The sequence below is a fragment of the Camelus ferus genome, chromosome 13 (genome assembly GCF_009834535.1).
Source record: "Camelus ferus isolate YT-003-E chromosome 13, BCGSAC_Cfer_1.0, whole genome shotgun sequence".
Lineage (NCBI taxonomy): Eukaryota > Metazoa > Chordata > Mammalia > Artiodactyla > Camelidae > Camelus > Camelus ferus.
Genome location: NC_045708.1, coordinates 9,055,178 through 9,076,946, shown reverse-complemented (window position 1 = coordinate 9,076,946; position 21,769 = coordinate 9,055,178). Strand labels below are relative to the sequence as shown.

The 21,769-nt window shown below is 40.9% G+C and overlaps 1 protein-coding gene across 5 annotated transcripts in view; it reads right to left on the bottom strand.

Moving 5' to 3' along the window:
• PRDM2 (PR/SET domain 2) overlaps positions 1-21,769 on the bottom strand; it is a 109,141-nt gene that overhangs the window by 74,433 nt on the left and 12,939 nt on the right. For 4 of the 5 annotated variants that reach the window (XM_032495229.1, XM_032495231.1, XM_032495234.1 and 1 more), the window contains exons 2-4: positions 20,270-20,343; positions 7,306-7,423; positions 5,607-5,710 (exon numbers count right to left, since the gene is read on the bottom strand). In XM_032495229.1, the coding sequence (XP_032351120.1) occupies positions 5,607-5,710; positions 7,306-7,423; positions 20,270-20,278 (231 nt within the window). In that variant the 5' untranslated portion in view covers positions 20,279-20,343. The remainder of the gene's footprint in view (positions 1-5,606; positions 5,711-7,305; positions 7,424-20,269; positions 20,344-21,769) is intronic. The other variant, XM_032495232.1, reaches the window with a different exon arrangement.

Sequence of the window (21,769 nt, the reverse complement as noted above, 5' to 3'; positions counted from 1 at the left end):
CTATGAGGAGCTCATTATCCTCATTTAAAAGTGATGATAAAGAAAAAAAGGATAACGTCCCTTTGGTATAAGAGCATTTTAATGAAAACACTTAATAAAAGTTATGAAGAACTGCATTAACACTGCTACCTAGAAAACACTACACCTCCGTGGCCTGTCCAGATCGCACTTGTTTGTGAGTTACAGAGGTCAACACCCAGAGGGCTTGTTAAGGACCTGGTAAGACAGCCACCCAACAGGAGTAACTTCCAGGAACTACAGACAAAAATGGGTCTTTGGTACCAACCACCTCACTCCTCAGATTGCTTCAGAAAACCAGGGGCTTCTTTTAAGAGCCGTTCAAATGCATCACTCTATCTGAAATATTCTGAAGATTCTAGAATAAGGGAAATAAAAGACCTAATAGCTGGTGGCACATTTTACTACAATAAGCCAATCTGTGGGTGATTCTAAAATACAAATCTAAAAACAAAACAGCTGGGTCTCTCAGGCCTGCAAAACCCCGTCCCAGAGCCATTATTAGCAAAGCCCCACACTGTCTGACCCTTGATCCCTCATTTGAAATTATTCTGAGTAAGTTTCAGACCAACAACTACACAAGTGTTTCTGGAAAACTGCCCAGTAACAGATGCTCAATAAATGCCAACGGGTTCAAAGTACGGCCCTAATCAACCTCCACTGGATAAATGAGATAACTCATCTTAAATTAGAAATTTTAACTCTGGACCATGGATGTTTAAAAATTTCATACAATCCTAGAAATCATATGCCAAATTCTGCGCATATATTTACATTTGTTTATTTTCTGGGGAGATTTTCAAAAGGGCCTACAACCCAAAAAAGAGTAAGAATCTCTGAGCCCTGCTAATGGGAAGAGCACTGAATATGCAACCAGGAAACCTGGGCTCTAGCCCTAACTCCAACACTGACTGACAGCTTTCGGACATCATGCAAGCCACCTGCACTCAGATTTCTCATCAGTGGAAAGATTTATGGCATTTCTATTATCCTTTTTACTCCACAAACAAAAATCTCCATGGGTCCTCCAGTAGCCTATATGATACCACACATTACATGCCAGCTCAGTGCTTCAGAACTGAGACAGTGCCCAGCACATGGTAAGAGCTTAACAGACAGAGGTTAAGTGAGTAAATAAATAAACTCTCAAAGGTAATTTTTTTTTTGCACCATAACAAGCTGCCAATTTGAGTACAAGCTGACTTACTCAGGAAGATCTCTTATGTTTAGCTATCTGTCCTTCAAGGTCCTCATCTGCCCGCAAGTTCCTGAGAGAAGCCTAGGACTGGCCGGGCAGTCTCTTAAGACAACCAGCTCCACGGCTAGCTAGCCCACTTCCAGGCACTGACACTGAGATACCAGACATCACCACACCCGCCCTCACTGCTCCTCTTCGTTACACGCTGGGACCGGGGCTAAGCAAACTTTTTCTGCGAAGGTCCTGGCAATATTTTCAGTTTTGCATGCCAGATGATCTCTGTCACAACTACTCAACCGCTGTAGGGCAAAAGCGGCCACAGATAATATGTAAACAAATTAGTGTTGCTGTGTTCCAATAAAACTTTATTAATGAACTGAAGTTTGAATTTCCTATAATTTTCATGTGTTACAAAACAGGTGATTTTTGTTTTAACCACTTAAAAATGTAAAAACCATTCTTAGCTCCAGGACTGTAAAAAAAACAAGTGGCGGGCTGGATTCTTCCCCCTAGTCTGTGGACTATGATGCATGGTTCAGAAGTTGGAAAGTGGCAGTCAGGCCTTTAAGTTACTCTCTGAAAAAACGTACTAGAATCAGCTGGTTGACTTCTCTGCTCTCTTTATCTTCTTGCCTCCATTTTTAACTTAGAAATAATTTGAAGTTAGAAGAATTGAGATGGCAGATAGAAATGTACCTGTTAATATCTGATCATAACATAATTAAATGATAAAAAGTTCATTTTCACTTTGAAAAAAATTACACTTAAGTCTTCTCATTACGTAAAAACAATCTATCAATTTTGATGGAAATGAAGTCCTACCTCTTCCCTCCACCCTCCTGACTCAAAATTTGTTCCTGAATGAATAACATGCAAACAGAAGCAGTGAACTATCAGTTTTCATCTATAAGAATGAGAGAAAAAACTATTAAAAACATTAACAATACTGGGTTTTAAAAAGCTAGGAAGAAATATTTACTCTTGGCGGTTATGTAAATTAGTACAATCGTTTTGGAGATCTGTTAAAAAAAATTTACCAAAAGGTAAAATGTACATAAATTTTGACTTAACAGTTATGCTTCTAGGAATTTATCTTGCGAAGATAACCAGACAAGTCAGCCAATATGTATATACAGCAAGTTTCATACTTTGAAGAACTGTTAATACCATGAAAAAAATTAAAGCTACTTAAATGCCCACTGGTTGAACACTGGAAGGATACAGTGGAATTCCAGGTAGCTGTAAGAACGATGATGTAGACAAGTATTTGACATGGACCTGTCTACAACACACTGAAAGAAAAAAGCACGTTACAGAACTGCATACATACACTGTTTGATCTCAACTGTGTGAATATCTATATGTGGTGATGATGTGTGTGTGTGAGAAGCAGAAAGTTAAAAGAATGCTCACCAAGATGTTCATGGGTGATTTTCACCTTCTTGCTTATAGTTTTCTGTGTTTATGCTATTTTGCAATGAGCATGTATTACTTTTACAATCTAAAGAAGACGTATTAGAAGGTACAGCACTGAGAGCGAACCTTAATGTAAACCATGGACCCTGGGTGTCAATGCAGGGTCATCAGTTTTAACAGATGTCCCACTTCGGTGGGGATGTGGGTAGTGGGGGAAGCTGTGTGTGTAGGGCTGGGCGGAGGTGAGGGGGAGATAAGAACTCTGTACTTTCTGCTCAGTTTTGCTGTGAACCTGAAACTGCTCTTAAAAAATAAAGAATGAAAAAAAAGTCTTATTAAAATAATTCACAGGCAAACAATTCAAAAGTTTTGTTCATCAGAAACAATGTAAGCCCCACAGATGTGAATGTAAAAGTGTTTTATCAGAAGTGGTATCAGAATTCTGCCCATTGCTCAGTGTGTGTGTCGGGGGGGGGGGGTGACAAGGGAAGTATTACATGAAGTCCAGCATTAAGGTGGCCAGCAGTCCCCACCAGGAACTGATCAAAGAGTGCTCTCCTCTTTCCAGAATCTGTTTTGTGCCTCCACCCTGAGGATACCCCACTGTTTCTCTTTGTTATTTCTGATTTATTAGAATGTCCTCTGTGACAGCTTAGAGGACTTAAAACTGCGTTAGATACTCAAGGGCTCAAGAAAAGCAAGCTACCACTTTGTCTTAGATTAGCTTTAAAATGGAGTTTTAGTTGAGGCAAAAGACCAGGCTGCTAGAAGATAAACTGGCCTTAAGGGGCTTTAATGAAAGAACAAATGCCAAGAGGAGATTTGAATGATAAGCAGTTTCTGTTACATTAATAAGAAGCATTCTGATGCCAGGACAGGACCAAGATTGGAATCAGATAATGAGGAAACACTAAATTTTACCTGGATTTTTATTATCTTCTTTAGAAGAAATATGAACATTATAATTTATGCTTCCTATGCTTTGCCAAATACATACTTCTACATGTGTATGTCATATGTATGTATCTACTTTTATTTTAACAGAGCAAAAGGTTTAAAGTTTTCTGTATGGAATACATACCTCATAGTCCAAACTATCTGAATGACATCCAGACTTTTTTTCTAGTTGCAGGAAGGAAAAGCCAGCCTTAACAAGAACTAAATCTTTAAACCTAACTAAAAGAGCTGGCAACGTCATAAGGATTCACAAACTGTGACAGTATATAAGTAGAAGTTTCTTAAATTAGCAATGGGATGTTAACAAGTATATAGTAAAAATAGAATCTCTAATACGTCATGGCTCCAAGTTACCATTTGCATCAAACTCCCATGGATTCATACTATGCATGAATTTCAGTACAAATGAAGCTTAATTTACAAAAGGCATCCTTAATAATTTATACAATATACCCAACGATATCAAATTGTTATGTTGAGTAAAACAAGAACCATAAACTTAGGTTTAATATTAATGACATTCGTTCAGTCCCAGCATTAATATACACAGAATTAGAGTAAGAATTTTCTGATCCCCTGATATTATCCTCACTAGGATGAATGCTAACCTGTAGACCAAATTTGTTGGTTTCCCTTGGGAAACTTCTAAAATTAAAAACGCAGTCTATTTTGGAATATAATTTTGTGGTCAAGACATTTTTAATTGTTCAGGCATCATCTTGAGGAATTTGGGGGGGGCTGGGCAGTTTTTCTACACAAACAGCCCTCTTTTAACTCAAAAGTTGTTAAAAAGCATAGAATAATTACTCCCGTGGTAAATCCTCATTTCCCAAGTCTCCTTGGGTTAACTGTCACTAGGTTTATTATAAGGGATTCAAAGAAACTCTCAAAATGAGAGAAGTCATCAGAATTTTCAAGGTAAGAAACACTGCTCGTAGCACACCTCAAATATACAAACGCCAGGGAACTTCCTGATGCAGTGTCCATACATTTCCCAGGCGCATTTTATTTTCAGGCTTTTATATGTTTACACGTGAAACAGATGTAAATTAAGATGGAATTTAAGACATCCTGATAGGAATGCTTTTCCTCACCATCGAAAACCTTCACTTGTTTCAAAAAGGAGTCACACCACTGAGTTCCTTCTACAGGGCAGGGAGGAGCTCCCCAGATCACGTGATGAGGACTAACTTTAGTGGAGACGCCGAGTTCACGTGCAGCACGTCAGGAGATCATAACAAGGTATTTTATCTTCATAGCTTTTCTTAATGAGACTATTTTTTTTTCATTCTCTCCATTTTTAAGGCCCAGAGGTTATGTACCCTGCCCAGAGTCACAAAGGCAGGATTTGAACCCAGGTAATCCAATGAAACAGTTTTAACGACCTCACTGTCACACAGGGGACGTGGGTTCTGGTTCTGCACTGACAACACTCAACACGTGGACCCCACAGGGAGGAGCGGTCTCCCTCTGTCCTGGATGGCTTTCCCTCAGGAGTGTGTGAACGCTCCCCGTCTTCCAGGATCGTTATGAGAATGTGAAAAGAACAGAACGAAAGCCTTCCTAAAAGTTCAAAGCACTATATAAATATACCATGTGCTAAATATATCCAACTCTGAATGTTCCAGCAACACATAGATTACTTTGTAAAATACAGAGAAGACCCTACAGTGTGGTATTTGCGCCACCTTGGAGTGTCCTTTACGGTGTCTGTCTGCAAGCTAGTAAGTGGCAGACCTAAGTCTTGGCTGCAAAACAGAGCACCCTGAACAAAGCAAGTAAAAAGTCGACGTGACATTTACTGTTAAGGACAGCCAAGCACTTCCAAAATACACATGTAAACAGCAGTCTGTATCCAAGGAAACACATTTTTCTCTTTAATAAAAATAATCTTGACTTTTAAAGAATACATTAAGATGATTATTTCAATTTCAACATGTCAAATTCTGAAAGCATAGAATGATTTCTTTACAAACGTATAGAATCTGATAAACAAAGGACCAGAATTATTCCTTACCTCCCACATGTATACATTATTCTTAACCTGAGATCTCTTTTTCTTATCACCAACAAATGGCCCAAACTTTTTGCCTTTTAAAATTGGTTTAGTGGCCCAGACACCTAGAAAATAAAATCAATATTGTTATAATGTACATGGTTATTTAAAGATTAAAGCATTAAAATCAAATCAGTTCCACAAAATATTTAAAAGACTAGAGAGCCTAAAAGCAAGGTAATGTTAAATCAACTGCAGTCAAATTAAATCAAGCATTCAATGGGATTTTTATTTTTCTTATTTATATTCTGCTGTATTTTCCTAAAAGCCTGTAAAGAACCTATATCGTTTTATAAATATGAAAGAATATTTCATATTTGTTTGTTATTAATTTTTAATTAAAATTACCCAGACAGCACAATCACAATCAAAAGAAAAAGATATTAGAATCTAATAAAACTACAAATAATTTTTAAACTCCTCTTGCTACTTTTCTACAGATTTCAAATTGTCCCAAATGAACATAAGTTGCTTTTAAAAAGGGTTAGAAATACAGTTTTATGAATAAATATTTTTGAAATTCGTTTACTCAAAGTGGAAAACCCTCTCCTCTCCACATTTCCACCTTTCAGAGTTTCAGACAACCGAGAGTTATGCTGCGCTCTGGCACTCTCAGGGGTATTTCTACTTTCTCTACGCTGACCGCAAGGAAAACAAACAAGGTGAAGAAGCAGTGGGTAAAGCAGCAGGAGATGCCCTGGAGTCAGGGAACCAGCGCCAAGGTGACTCCCACTGACAGCATCACTTTCAACAGGTTCCCCCCACCTTCTGGCCTCAGTTTCCTTCTGTACAGAAGGAGGCTGTGGTCTTGGCCAGTCCTGCCCAGCTCTGATGCATTAATTCCACTTACTGTAGTCTGTCATGAATCCCACTTGATATCACAGCTAATAATCAACTAGTGGAGATAAATAAATCAACCATTTTTATGAACGATATAATATAAATGGTCAAATTACTCACTGAATAATTTTCAATGAGAATTAGAAAAAGTATTTATTAAAGATTTATTCACATACATATATACATAAACCAGAATATGAGAAATACATCTTTAAAAAAGGAAACAGGATGTAAACATGATATATTTCAAGACTGTACTCTGATTAAATTTTATAATTTACTTCCTTAGCCTTCTTTCTAAAGATTAGGACACAAAAGCAAGATCAATTACAAAAAAGCTTGGCTGCATTCAACAAGAAATTTCAGCTAGAAGCATTCAAATACACTCAGGTCATAATTCATTCAAGTATCTACTGAGGTCCATGAAGCATCAGGTACTAGAGACATACAGATAAATAAGAAATGAAGAAACTCACAGTGACAGGGACAGATGTGAAAACAAATACAAAATAATGAAATAAATATAATCACACTCAAACCAGGGTGAATCAGAGAGGAGGGAGTGATACATTCTGCAGGAGGAAGAGCTGGGGAGACACGGAGGAAGGGGCTGCTCAGGCTGAGTCATGGAGGATGCTGGATGGGACTGGAGGTGTTTCTGGTTTAATTTTATAATCTATGTCCACCCCAGATTCTTAACTGGAAAACATAACCTTCAAAGTCTGTTGCCTTTACAGTGAACTCCTTACCTGAAATCCCAAAGGAAGCCTCTCTGCAGCCTGCTCTCCCTTCCCGTCCCCTCCTGTGACCCAGTACTCACCAATGCGAGTCTTGTCAACAGCAGATGGGAAAAGCCTCACTTCCTCCGGAAGGCCTCGAAGCACATGTTCGGGTACCTCCGCCAGGCTCTCAGCGGCCGCCACAGGCTCAGCTGTGCTCTGCAAGTTAAGAAACAGAAGGATAACAGCAAAGGGAAGAAAACCCAGCTCACGTTTTAACTTTTTTCTGGTCCAATAAGCAAATATGCAAAACTGTAACTGAAACCCGAAGCTGGCAAGTCAGACTCAGACGATGATGTCAAGCAATTCAGGAGTTGCTCTGAGGCTTGTTTTTGAGTCTCCAAAGGAAACCGCTGTAACCTTCCAGCGTGTCTGTGTTAATCTATTTTGTTCCCGCCACCTGTGGCCATTTTAAAAATATGTAAATCTCGGGCACCATATTGTTTTAAACTCCCACAAAATCTGGCAACAAAATATAGCTTAAGCTTACTTTTAAGTCAAAGGCTACTATCAGCATTTTAGAACACTCAAAAAAAAAAAAAAAAAAAAACACTCCCCACTAAAATGAACACTTTCAGCACATGCTGTAAAGGCCGTGCCAGTCAACCAGACCCCATCCCAAACAGGCCTCATCTCTCCAGCAACAACACCCTCTTGACAGGGACTTGAGCATCCAAGTGAGAACACTACAACTTATTCTGGGCCCTCCATGGAAGTGCGACCTTTCCAGGAAACAGTAATTTACACCACATACCAAGTAATTAAGTCCCCACAATACCACAAAGTTTCTAAAAAATAGAGAATTTTACACAATTACTAACCAAAGTATATGCCATATATTCACTGTAATCTTAAGAAATAAGACTATTAGCTATGTATGAAAGGGAATGGAGCCAACCCTTAAAACATGACTGTCATTTTAAAAATAACTTTCAAATCAAAGGAAAACCAAGTGGCTATTAACTGGCTCCACATATACTCTAAAGAACTGATGTGCAGATCATGACACCACCAAGAATGATGGGTTTTGTAGTCTGAATGTTTTTTATTTCACTGCAAAGGGAAACATTTCTCAAGGACTTTCAAAGAAACCAACATGGGCAAAAAGCAAAACTCCAAGCTAAAAAGATTAATTTTCCCACAACAATGAAGTTCTTGTAGTTTTTAAGACTGTTTTATGCCAAGAAAATATCATCTAAATTTTCATACTCTCAGCGTTTCGTTTTTTAAAAAATATCAATAGGCTGCTTCGAGAGAAATAAACCCCACGGCAACAAACAAGTCACTATGAAGGTCAACTCTCTGCTAGTTTGAGTTGGAATGCACAGAAGTGGGCATCAAGGGACTGGCGTTCATTCCCTGGACGGGCAAAGCCCACAGCGCACACACACTTCAGAAGCACAAATGCTTCAATCCAGCTCGATTCACACCTCGGTCCTGACAGTATCACCAAGCACACTTTAGATGCTTTCCAACATATGGGAATAGCAAAACTGCCCAGAACATGGTCGTATGGTATTTTTCATTAGCTAAAGGGTGAATAAATTGAGCACACAAATTTCTCACTTCTAAATACAATGCCCCCGCTTAGAAATTTTTAATCTATATACTGGAATTTTGAAAGTGAATAAATTTTTCCAAAGGGGGAAAAGATGTTAAACTGGCAGCCGGTACCCTAGGCTATACAGTCATTATTTTCAGATGGATAACCTAAGCAGTGTCAACAAGCCCTGGCCGCAGTGACGGGTCCTGTCAGCACACGGCCTTCAGCGCCGGAAACGGGAGTTTTCCTCCCTTCCCAGGTGGGACGCACAAGAAGACTTAAAAGGATGTCTTGTGTTTGTGAATGAGTTTACTCCAAAGAGCCCAAGAGGCAGCAGCTGTCGCTGCCTCCTCCCATCTCCCACCCCCACCCCCCATATAAAGGAAGAAACCGAGGCTTGGGGAAGTTGTCCAAGTTACTCAGGGACAGGATTTGAGCCTTTGTCTGTCAATCCCCAGAGTCCAAGCCCATACCACTGCGGCGTCTCCAGTTAAGATTCTGCTCGATCGGGTCTGAGGCTCTCACGTAAACCATGGTGACTATGGTTGACAGCACTAGGATTATAGAATTGCAATTTGCTAAGAGAGCAAAACTTAAGTATTCCCACCAAAAAAAAAAAGAAAGAAAGAAAGAAAAAGATAAACATGCAAGGTGATGGATGTGTTCATTAACTAGATGGCAGAAATCCTTCCACAACGTATAGGTGTATCAAACCATCACAACGTACATACACTTTAAATATCTTATCATTTTATTTGCCAACTATACCTCAAGAAAGCTGGGAGGGGGAAAAAGAAAAGATTCTGCTGGAACATAATGTAAGAACCTCTGCCCTAAAACCTCCAAACTTCCATAGAAATGTCAACAGGAGACAGCACCTAAGGCAGGAATGGTCATTCCCACAGGAAATCTGCAACGAGTGTAAGTTGGAGACCATGTATGTTAAAATTTCTGAGATGCCTGTGACTGTAAGGGACCTCAGCAGGGCTGGCACAAGAGGAAAGAAGGAAAATACCCATGCACGTATTTAGTTACTTTCAGCAAACCCATTATTTTCATTTCGGCCCCTTTACCTAGTAGAGGAAAGCTTTTTTCCTGTTTATTTTAGTATCCTTCACACTACAACAGGCCTCAGCTTAATCAGGAGGACCGCCATCCAGACACTGGCCAGCCCCAGGGCCTTCCTCCCTGTCTCCGGCTGTCGGAATCCCCATTGCAGTGGCTACGGCTGGAAACGGTGTGGAACGTTTTCAGAAAATCAGTGATTTGAGAAGGAGAAGGTGGTGGTGGGATGGCTTGCCTAAACAGAACTACCCTCTTCCCTCCCTTATTTTTCCTTCAGAGCTCTTATCACCTTTTAAAATAATTACTTGTATAATTATGTGTTTGATGTACCACCCCTGCCAGACTGCAGTGAAGACAGTGTCCATCTTACTCGATGTTGCATTCACAGTGCTCGGCAGCAGACATGAAATGTTTGTTGCCACTTAAATACTTGAATAAATATATGATTCTTGTAAGCTAACTTAAACCTATTTTAGAAAAAAAGAGGGCTAGAAACAAATAAAATAGCAAGGTCACCTATTAGAAAGCATTTCCTCTTTGTGGGCCTGGATTTCCTCAATCTGAAGTAGGTATTTCTGGGTCAATATAAGAATCCTTTCATTAAAATATCTCTGAGTCCCTTCTATGGGCCAGGCAATGTTTTAAGCATCACTTTTGCCTTAACAATGTGTCATTCCAGTGAGGAAGACAGACAAAATCAAACAAAGGCATACAGTGCTTGGTAGTTACTGACGCTCTGAGGGAAAATCAAGTCCAAGAAGGGGACACAGTGACGGGAGAAGGAGGAGGGTGCTATTTTAGACAGAGTGCTTAAGGAAGACCTCTCTAGAAACAGGAAGGGAATCGTGTGATGATATGTGGGGAAACTATGCCAGGAAAGGACCTTGATGAGTTAGGAGTAAGTTTGGTGTGTTCAGAGAACAGACAGGCAGAGACCACTGTGTCCAGAGCAGAGCAGGGGGCAGAAAAGTAGCAGGAGCTGGGTTGGGGAGGGAGGGATGGAGGGAGGCAGGGTTAGGTAGACACAGAATGAAAGGGGAAGACAGGAACCAACCGGAGGCCAGGCTGCACGGGGCCCGGGCTGCTCCTCTTTCCAGGAGATAAGATAAGCTTGGAGGAGGTTAGGAGGACTTTCCTGTGATGCAACAGAAAACATAAGAACGCTTTAATTCCCTGCTTGGCGAAGTACAGTCTCCAAACCTATCAATCAACTGACCTGGAAATTTAATGCAGTAAGTTTAAGTTAATAAGTTAGTTATTAACTGTTAATTGGTCTCGTTAATTCCCACCTCAAATTTAAAGAGAGTCAATTTCCCTCTCTCCCCCAGTCACTGGCCAAAGCATCCCACCTGCACTCAGTCCATCGCTCAGTCACTCACAAACACTTCCCGCGTGCCGGTGTGCTCTGGGCTGGCGCTGGGCTGGTGGTGAAGACACATGGTTAACAAAGCTGATGCAGGCCCCCTCCTCAACAGGCTCACCGGCTAAAGGAACGGCTGACTCTGCTTCCTGACACAAGAAGCCTTAGTGGTATTTTGAGTTTCTGGTTTCGACCTGGCTGCAGAGCCTCTTAAAGGTCCTTCTGTGCTTTCCTCTGACACTCTTCCTTTGGCCCAGGATGACCTTCCATGCTGGATGGCAGGAGCTTCGGGAGCAGGACACTCAACTCTTCCTCTGGGCTGTGCTCTATGCTAATGAGCACTTCCACACCATAATCGTAGCTAACACTGATGGAGAGTTCAGGAAAGTCAGACACTATTTCAAGCTCTCTTTGTATCACCTTAATCTGGAGGCTGTGACGTGTGACGGTGTCATCATTCCACGAGCTAATGCAGTGTGTGATTGTTGAATCTTATGTTTTAAATTTTCTGACTTATGAATAAGGCCTACAGTCTAACTAACATCACTGTACCAAGCTGATCCCTGGTGCTAATACCACGCTAGAGTTAAGTAAGACATTACCTACCACTGGGGGAAGCCGAATGTGGACTCTCGCATCTGTGCCACCCCTGCCCCCCGCCCCAGCTCCTTGAGTACAGCTGGAGAGGCTGCTCTCCCTACAGGCATGAGGGTTGGTTGCCTTGTTGTAAGGGTTTCACTGCCAATCACTAGAGGAGAACAAGGAAAATATACTATTAATATTAAAGGCAACAACTTACTGACGCCTGTTTGGGCTCCTGCGCGGATGGACAAGAAGAGCAAAGAGAGTTCCTACCCTCTGCTTTTAGGCCCAGATGGTGGGGCTGGGACCGTATCAAGGCCTGAGGATCATCTAAGGGAGCCAGTCTGGTTCGCACTCTAGGCCGCTGCCCCACCCAGCAGAAGCCTGTCCCCACGGCCCTCCAGCACGGTCCCCCTCAGCCTGCTTCCTGCACTCTCCGCTCTCCCTGCACCTGCTCTCCAAAGCACTTCCAAGTTGGCCTGGTTAACGGCCTCTCCACTAGAGGCAAGGTGAGGTCTCAGACACCCGGGACAGTTCCATTTCACTGGCCACCGCACCCAGAGCCTGGCACAGGACGCCTACCTCGGAGCAGTGGTCACTGGGAACAAACAAGCAGACAAGCATCTGGCAGTCCAGTGCCAAGAGGTCCGGGCGCACAGAGCTGGCTGTAAGAGGATACGGACTCACCTGGTCCTGGAGTCCAGGGGGAGTGGATGAGACCAGAGAGCAGAGAACGAGAGGAGAGTGCGGCCAGGCCAGAGGGAGCCAGGGAGGTCGCGGAGGCGGCCACCACCAGCACCTGCCAAACCTGGACGGCCAAGGCACAGAGACCAGACGGCCTCTGGAGAGCAGGGGGACACCACTCCAGGGTCCGGGGCAGGGGAGTGACAAGATGTGATGAAGTTTTTGGCTTCCAGGCTATTCCACATTCAACTTCTCCAAACACTCTGCCTCCTGTAAAGCATCTGGTTCAAAACTCTTTAAGAACGTTCTGCACAAAATCTTGTAGCTCCTCTACTGGTTTTAGAAACTTTCAGGGTTCAAGGGAAGCAAAGAAAACGAGGTGAGAGCTTTCTCACCCTGACACACCCGTTCCCCTTGGCCGGAAGATGCAGGCACAGGGTGTGCGTGGTGCGGGGGTGAGCGGGAAAAGGAACCTGCTGCCGCCTCCCTGTGAGTCTGCTAGTGGTGAGACTACACTGCGGCTTCTTCAACTACCTTCATCCAACCCAGGGAACTGGAGCTGCATACGGCCTCTCAAGTCAGGTATTTTGCTTGGTCTACCCACAGCTTTATTTAAAAAAAAAATGCTATTGGAAGAAAAATCCCCATTTTACTTTTAAAAGCTCCCCCACCCCGGCCCTACAGGCACTACCCTCTGGCTCCTCCCGCCCTCACTGGCCGGGGACCTTACTCCTCTGGGTCTCTCACAGTCCAGGTTTCCAGCCTTCAAGGACCCCAGCCACGGGTCCTTCTGACCCTCAATACCCTCTACATCCCTCCAAGTCCAGTTCACATCCCAGTGACTTTAACGTCCTCCATGAAGACATTCCAAACAACGCACGACAGTCCACTTTTCTGATTTCCTGGACAGTCAGTTTCACACTGTACACACAGAGAGCTCAAGGCACGTGGAGAATGGCTCCACAAGGAGAGAAAGGCCGTTGCTCCATCACTTAGGAGGTTTGGTCCAAACAAGGGATGTCTGGGTCTGCACTCAAGCAGCGACAGTGATTAGAAGGTATTTTACAGGGCAGAATCCAGACTTGGTTACCGGCTGAAAACTGTAACAGCAGCACTTACAGTGCTTCCTATATGCCAGGTGCTAGCCTCACTGCCTTATGTTTCCTGCTCACTTACTCTTGCCCGCAAGCGCAGTGGGCGGGCACACTGCTACCCCTACTGAACAGGTAAGGAAGCAAATCCCGAGAAGGGGAGTGACGTGCCGTGACGTGCCGAAGACCACATGGCTGGAGGTGCAAAGACAGTCACCAGACAGCAAAGGTGAGGCAGAGCTAAACCACCCTATAACCTACTTCTCTACCAAAGCATTAATACCAGAACAACAAAAAAGGTAAGCCTTCTTGTAAAATAACTATTACTCAATAAAAAAATGTAGAAAAAAAAAAAGGTAAGCCTCCTTGCCACAGTTCCTTCCCACAGTTATGTAAGGAAAGGCTATTCAAGTCGCTAATTTCTTTTTTCAAATTTCAGAAATAATCTAATATTTTCATTCAGAAAGACAATGTCCCAGTTTTATAAAAACTGCTAATCTACTTAGTAGAATACATGATTCAAAATGAGATTTAAGTGCCTTCATTATTCGATGCGTTAGTTTTTTAAACTGTACATTCAATAATTGAGGTCTAAGTTATAATAACAAATTGGAATCACCTAACTTGGAAGTCTTTTTTAAAAAAAGTCTTTAATATAAAATTTGTGTTTATAATTACCTATAAAGAATACAATTCTATATTAATCATACTACAACAGCAAAAGTGATTTTGATTTTTCTACACCATATATTTTTAGGATTAGAAAAAAAGCAGGGACAACACCTAAAATGAAAGACAGTAGCCGTCCCACAGCTTCACCAAATCTTTAGAAATATGATTACGAAGAGATTTATTTAGATAGTCAGATGGTCTCTGATAAAATATTTCCTGTAAAAGGAATAAAGCACTAATATGCACAACAAATGGAGGATCTCAAGAACATTCTTCTGACCAAAAGGAGACAAACACAAAAGAGCACATACTATACATGGAATCCTAGAATGGGAAAACCCAAACCACAAGAACAGAAAGCGGCTTGGTGGTTGCCTGCGGTGGGAGTGGGTGGGGGAGGGGGAGGACTAACTACAGAGCAGCAAGAAGGAACTTTTTGGGCCGATGGAAGTGCCCTGCACCTCGACAGTAGTGGTAGGTACATGAGTACAGCTATCTGCCAAAACTCAGCACTTCAAATGAGTATATTTACTACAAATAACTCAAAGTTGATTTTTCAAGTAAAATAAGTAAATGAATCCTACACTCTCCTCTTTATATCTTGTTAAAATGAAACTTTCGTGTCCCAAAGGGAAAAAAGAACAAAAATACCAATGCCATAGGAGAAAAACAATTTTTTTAAATCAAGATATTTCTTCAACCCAAGTTAAGCATTCTTCTGCTCAAAAACCTCCAAAGGTGTCCCACCTCCGCAAGCAAAGTCTACTCTAGTCCCTACAGCGACCACAGGTCTGACTCGACACCTCTCTGACCTGGTCTGCTCTGCTCCAGGCAAGGTGGCCTCGGAGCCAGGCTGCTCCCCCTCCTCCTCCCACTCCGCTCTCCTCACACTCTCACATGAACAGTCACTAGGGTTAGGAAGGTGACTTCCGACACAGCAGAGCACTGGCACCGGCTGCTGTTGCACAGGCTGCCAGTGCCATCTCACAGAGGCAACGCGCACTCAGGACTTTATTTTTAAGAATATAAGAATAAGCAAGCTTTACTGGTATTTCATTTAAGTTTGTATCAGTAACTCCTTTTATACACTTCACCCAGAGACTGACCATAAATTACTTTATCTGTTTTAGCCTATTTAATTGAAGTACCTCATTTCTTAAGTATCGACTTGATCAACCCAACACTGGAGAGCAGTAACAGTGGGTGACAGGAGAGATCAGAGTCAACACCCCTTAATATTAAGCACATCAGAGTATAGTCACACTATGCCACACAGAACTGCTACAACAGACTACTAATAACCCTAGTAACTGTTGTCACCAGCAAAAGACACCCAAGAATCAAAGAGTATTAAGACACTCAAATTCCATGTACAACTCCTCTTTGTTTAGACTTTCAAACAATTTCCTAGTCACCATTCTGGGGGCAAGCAGTGGGGCAAAACGGAGAGTATGACTACAATAACAATAAGACGGGGACACAGGACAAGAAAACGTTATACACTGTCTTTGGAAAAGGATAGCAATCAAACAGATCTGAGACACATTAAAAAAGTCCCCTCCTTCAAAACCTGGCAGGTCCATTAAGTCGCCCAACTGAAGAAACAGTCCTCAGATACGGTGTTAATCTCGATGGTGAACAAACGTATGACTACACCTTGCCGCCTAACAAACACAGCCTGTGCAGCACCGTGGGGGTGCTACTCTACAAATGGAAACCAGAGTATGTCTCTATCCGGTGGCTTTCCACTGCACTCGTATAAAAAGAGAAGCTTCTCCTCATGGTCCTTAAGGCCCTAGAAACCTGGCCCCCGCCTCTCACACCAACTCCATCTTGTCCCGGAGTCCCCGATGCTTGCCAGGCTCCAGCCTCTGGCCTGCTCTCTGTTCCTTGGGCCTGCAGCTCATTCTCACCTCGGAGCCTCAGCACTCACTGCTCACTCTGCCTAGAATTCTCTTTCCCTGGATCTTCATATATCTGGTTCTTGGTTATTGCTTGAGTCTCTGTTCTATTATTATCACTGCTTCAGAACAGCCTTCTCTGGCCCTGGAATCCAGAGCACGTCCCCGCACCTTCACCCCCCATCTTCAGCACATTACCTTAGTTCGCTGTCTTCACAGCACTTTTCACTGTCTGGAATTACCTGCTTTTTCACTGTCTCCCTCTATGAGTAAGTAAGTTGCAAAGCAGAGCCCTTGCGTGTTTGGCTCACTGCAGGCAGAATCCACAACACGCAGGGATGCAGTCTATGCAGGATGAACGAGGGAATGAGAGAACACTCAGAACAGCTAAAACAATGCACCTCTGAATGGCTGATCACCATTCTCAGGTTGGTTTTGCAGGATCAGTAATTAAAAGCGTCTTCTGTTATTTTATTACATAAAACTCTAAAGCTAGTTTGAAAGGCTAACTTGCAGAATTTCTTTGCTACATGTTACTGGCAAATCAGAGACGACTGATCGGTATGCAGACACTGCAATCATAACACTACTGTATTGACAGAAAGTTTCATAGTTTCATATATTAATAGCAATTTGAGCTCTATAGAGATTCTTTAAAAAAAAAACTAAGTGTGACTCAAAAAATTAGTAATCAAGACAGCTGTATTAAATCATTAGGGCTTAAAATTACATACTATCCTATGTCAATTATATCTCAGTAAAGCAGGAAAAAAGCAGGCTGTACCCAAATATGACAGTTCTCCTCTCCTCCCAAGCACTGGATGGGTTTGCACTGCTCTCCTCACCTGAGTTTTAAGTTAGATACAGCCACAGGACTAACTTTGGCCAATTAAATATACATAGAATTAATGTGTATTGAGACAAAGTCTCCACCATCCTTGGTTCTTAAACAACTACCAGAGCAGATCCGTACTGAATGTGCAGCAGGAACAAGAAATAATGGCTGCTCTGTAACACCCTGAGCTTTTGGAGTGCCTTTTTGTGTGTGCAGCAAAACACAGCTTATCCTGACTGATACAGCAAGGTGAACAAGAGCCTGGCTTTGGAATCTGACGGCCTGAGTGTGAATCAGAGCACAATCACTTACTGCGTAAGTGATCGTGGGCCTCTGGACCTTCATGTCTTCAGCCATGAAGAGCCAACTCTTCACAGAAGGGTTGCAAAGACTGAATTAATGAGAACATGTATATAATACACATTGCAGTGCCAGGCACGTTGATTAAGAACTGCCTAGGCAGCAAGCAAACCTCAGCATATCTACTTAAACTCCTATGAGGATATCTGCCTTACGGAACTTCGTTCACCTTGGATGCTCTGTAAAGCAAAGCATTCTAAATTTTTTATCCAATGAGACAGCCAAGCTCTGGATTCTCTTAGATAAATCTAGGAAAAGGTAAGAAAAATAGTGGAACATCTCAAAAGTTAATTGAGGTGAGTGTGGAATAATAATGAAGCAAGTAAAGGATGTATCTGCGGTTTGAAAACGGAGAGAAAAGAAAATGCAGAGTGAGGGGAGGAGGTACAGTGGCTGCGAACGCTGGTTTTCACATTGGGAAGATAAGAGACAGTAAGGGGCAAGTGTTGAGAAGAGACTGGAAGAGAAAGGAGGACAAAGAGCACGTGGGTCTGGAGCTTCGTGGAGCCCAGAGCTGAGCACAGAGGGAGAGTCTGGCGAGCTACACCAGGAAGGACTTGGAACACACTGGTGAGACTGAGCAGCTGAAAACGCTGCTTCAGTAGTCAGTGCTTAAAATGCCAGGAGGCTTGGGACTCTGCTGTTGTTTCTGAAGGACTCACTTGTAAACAATACACTATTACTCACTCCTAGGATCCTTCAGTCCCTAAAACTCAACTGTTGGGTATGTATGAATGAATGACTCTGTGCTATTTTCTTAGACTACACTAATTACAAACAACAGATCTGACAGCTGAAATTCATCAAAACAATGCTGGCAGTCCCTAGAGAGAAAAATCTAACCCTAAATTCATCATCAAGATTTTTAATTAAAAATCAGTCTGATTCCAGTTAAAGCTTTTCTAATATCTGAATTTTTGAATAGTGGTTTTGAAGCTTTTCAAGCACTTACTATACAATTTCACTGGCTGGAAATAAAAATAAATACAAGACAGAAAAACATAAAATGTCCCGAAACAACTCTTGGTTCTAAAAAATCACTGAGACAATTGTTGAAAAACACTCACTGATGGTATGTCATGACATAATAATCCGGTCTCAGTATCATGGGACTAATACTTCTCAAATAATAAAACTGTAACTGAAGAGGCTGAAAATTCTACTTATAAAGAGTGGACAATTTTTATAATCCAAATAAAAGTTTCATTACTACCAGAACACTTAAATTACACCCAAATCAGAAATGTGCTAATCATTAGACACGTAAGAGGACACTTTTCCATCGATACTCGGCATTTGGCATCAAAGGCAGTCCTCTGCAGACCTGATATTAAAACTTGTCAAAACGAATTGTAAAAGAGCCAAAAAATAAACAGTTATTGCTACAACTCTTTTGAATGGCACGTGGACTTTCTTTAAACACAAGTTCTTTTGATATATATGGAATATTAAAGTGACAGTATGATGTGTCAAATAGATCTAAATACATTTGAAATAAAATATTACTAGCTTAATACGATTAGCCACCTGAAATAAATGACTGTTGAAGAATGATGCAACCTAAGCAAAGTCAATATTTAGATTTCACTTTGGAAGCATTCCCCATTATTCTAATCCAGAATCAAGACTCCTCCAACAGTTCCAAGGCAACAGAAAAGCAAGTTCCATGGGGTGACCAGCATTAAGAATCAAGCTTAAAATGGGAGAATAAATGAAATCTACAACATCTATGCAAACAACTTTGATGGACAATGACTGTGAAAATCCACTGTTCTCTTTTCCCTCCCACATCTTAGCATTTCAAAAATAATTTGCCTTCAAAAGCATGTCAGTAAATCTGCAAGTTTTAAAATAATAGAAACCATGTGCCCCATATGTTTGCCAGATTCATTTTTTATGATGTATGGTCCTCGGCCTTAAAATAAACGTATTTTTGATAAAGAAAGTAATGAAAAGAAATCAAAAGAATCCATTCCAAAAATTTCACATCTCTCAATGCAACACAGGAATGAGTTTATTAAACTTGGTCACCTAATGAAATGGGACTTGTGATTTCCAGTTAGAGGCACCTGTAAATGATAAAAAGATGTCCAAAGCTTCAGTTGATGAGGGTACAAAATGTTTTCAAGTGTGACAGTTTTATGCAAAGCAATAAAAATTACAGACTTCACATTTTTAAGTTTTGTCCTTCATATTTTTAAAAAATGTTTTTATAAAGATTTCAAAAGAGGTTTTTGATATCTCTCTATATATCCATAAATGTGAGTGAAATGATATTAAGACCAAAAAATAAGAATCCTACTTCAGAATATATTAAATCTACATAACTGGTTCTACACCCTTAAGGCCACAGAAATATTCATAGCAGAATTGTCTAATCTCCAGGTAACCCCACACCCTCCTGTAAGAAGAAACACATCTTACATTTCAGTATCTGCCCTCTTGTTTTTATTTTAAGAACGAGTTTTTCAAGGACAGAATGCTTAAAGTTTCCCATTTGATCATTTTCAGTCTCCAAAAATAAGTTCCGATTTTTCCCTTTGCAACCAACGAGTTATTACAAAATAAAAAGAACTAAAAATGAAGGCTTAACAAGCTTCAAAACAAACAAACAAACAAAAGTAACACTAGAGTGCAACAAGGGAAGGTAAAAAAAAAGGAAGTCTGAACTAAGGTCCCTAAGAATGAGTCCTCTATTCAGGGTTCCACAGAAATGCCAATTCATGCCAAAACAGTGCGCACTCCATTCCACGAACAAACGGACACTATGAAAGTGATGAACTAATGAATGGTATTAAGAAACAGGAAGGAAAATCTGGGACGAATGAATGTGTGTGTTACTATCTTAAAAATCAAGAACTGGACTAACATCTAGGTATTGTATTTGTATAAATTCTTATTTTTAAACTCACCTGATTCATTTTCAATTCCTGTTGTGTTCTGAAAAGATACACACAACAAAGAAACTTCTTTGATTACATGAGCCCTAAAAAGAAAAACAGACAATTGTGATATGTACCTGCCTACAAATTTACAGTGATTTAAAACCACATAAAGAACGGTAGAGTTTGCTCAAAGGGCTATTCATAAAGCAACTCCGTGCCAGATCAACTTCAGTCTATGCTGAGAACTTACTTTGCAGATTTATTATCTACAATAAAATAGACTTCTTACTATTCTTTACTGGGGCTTCACTGTACTCTGCAATTGAAAGCAGACTCATCAGGATGACATCAAATTTTTGCTTTGGAATTGAATCATGCCTACAAAGAAATAACTTAGCTTTGTTAATAGTCAGAAACACAAAGCAGTGCTGAGTAACTTACACAATGTAAATGTTCTTTTATGTATATCAATACTGTGCTGAATACAAACACAATCAGACCCCTTTACATTATTTTATTTTTTCAAGTTCTTGAATTAGAAAGGCAGATTTACTAACATTTTGCATTTACTAACATCCATGGAGAGTTCTTTGAGGAACAGAACAAAAACTTTGCAGTAAAATTCAAGTATCTTAATAAAATCTGTTTGGAAAGAACTACAATTATTCCTTTACAATTTTTCCTCAGTATATTCATAGTATCGTAATGAGAAGATAAAATCATTTCCTGTAAATGCAAACAACATATTTGTTTCTAAACAACAATCTATATGAAGATGGTCTTTTCTGCAACGTCTTAGGAGTCATTTGACATCATTCATAATACAAGAAAATCATGAGAGTAGCACTTCCACTGTAATATTCCTAGCGTTTTCAGCATGTATACATTCACACACCATTAAGCATAATTCTATTTCTTCATGAACTTTTATTTATGTTTCCTTCCTAGACCCACAAGACTCTGCTCACATTGTAACTTCATGTTCTAACGGCTAATAAACCAAGGAACGTATAAGAACATTCTCCATCCCAGAATATACTGCCTGCCCACTATCATAAAGAACAGCGCTTTGACATTTCACTCCATTTCATTAATGAGGCTTGTGTTGAGTTTTTTCCCTTGAGCTCTTTAACCACACTCACCTGATCACCTTTAATAAACAAAGGCACCATGTTTTAGTGAGGTTCTGGTCACCTGAACTTGTTTCTACTCATAACTGGCACAGGGAATGTATTCAATACCGTGCAACTTGCTAGAGAGCTCGGTGCTAGCCACGCCAATGTAATACATATAATACTCAGTGAATACGATTTCAGAAACTGGTGGTTAACCCATGAAGTCCAGTCCTTTAAGTTTTAATACTGAGCATCTTTCTTGCATGTATTTAACATGTCCTTCCTTAGTATACATCCTTTATTGAATATAATCAATCATTTTCTATGACACTTGAAATGTTTATAAGGTTAAAAATGTGTATTTAGGTGTCCATCAGTGGTGAGGTTAGTGGACCCTAAGGTGTGCACGCCG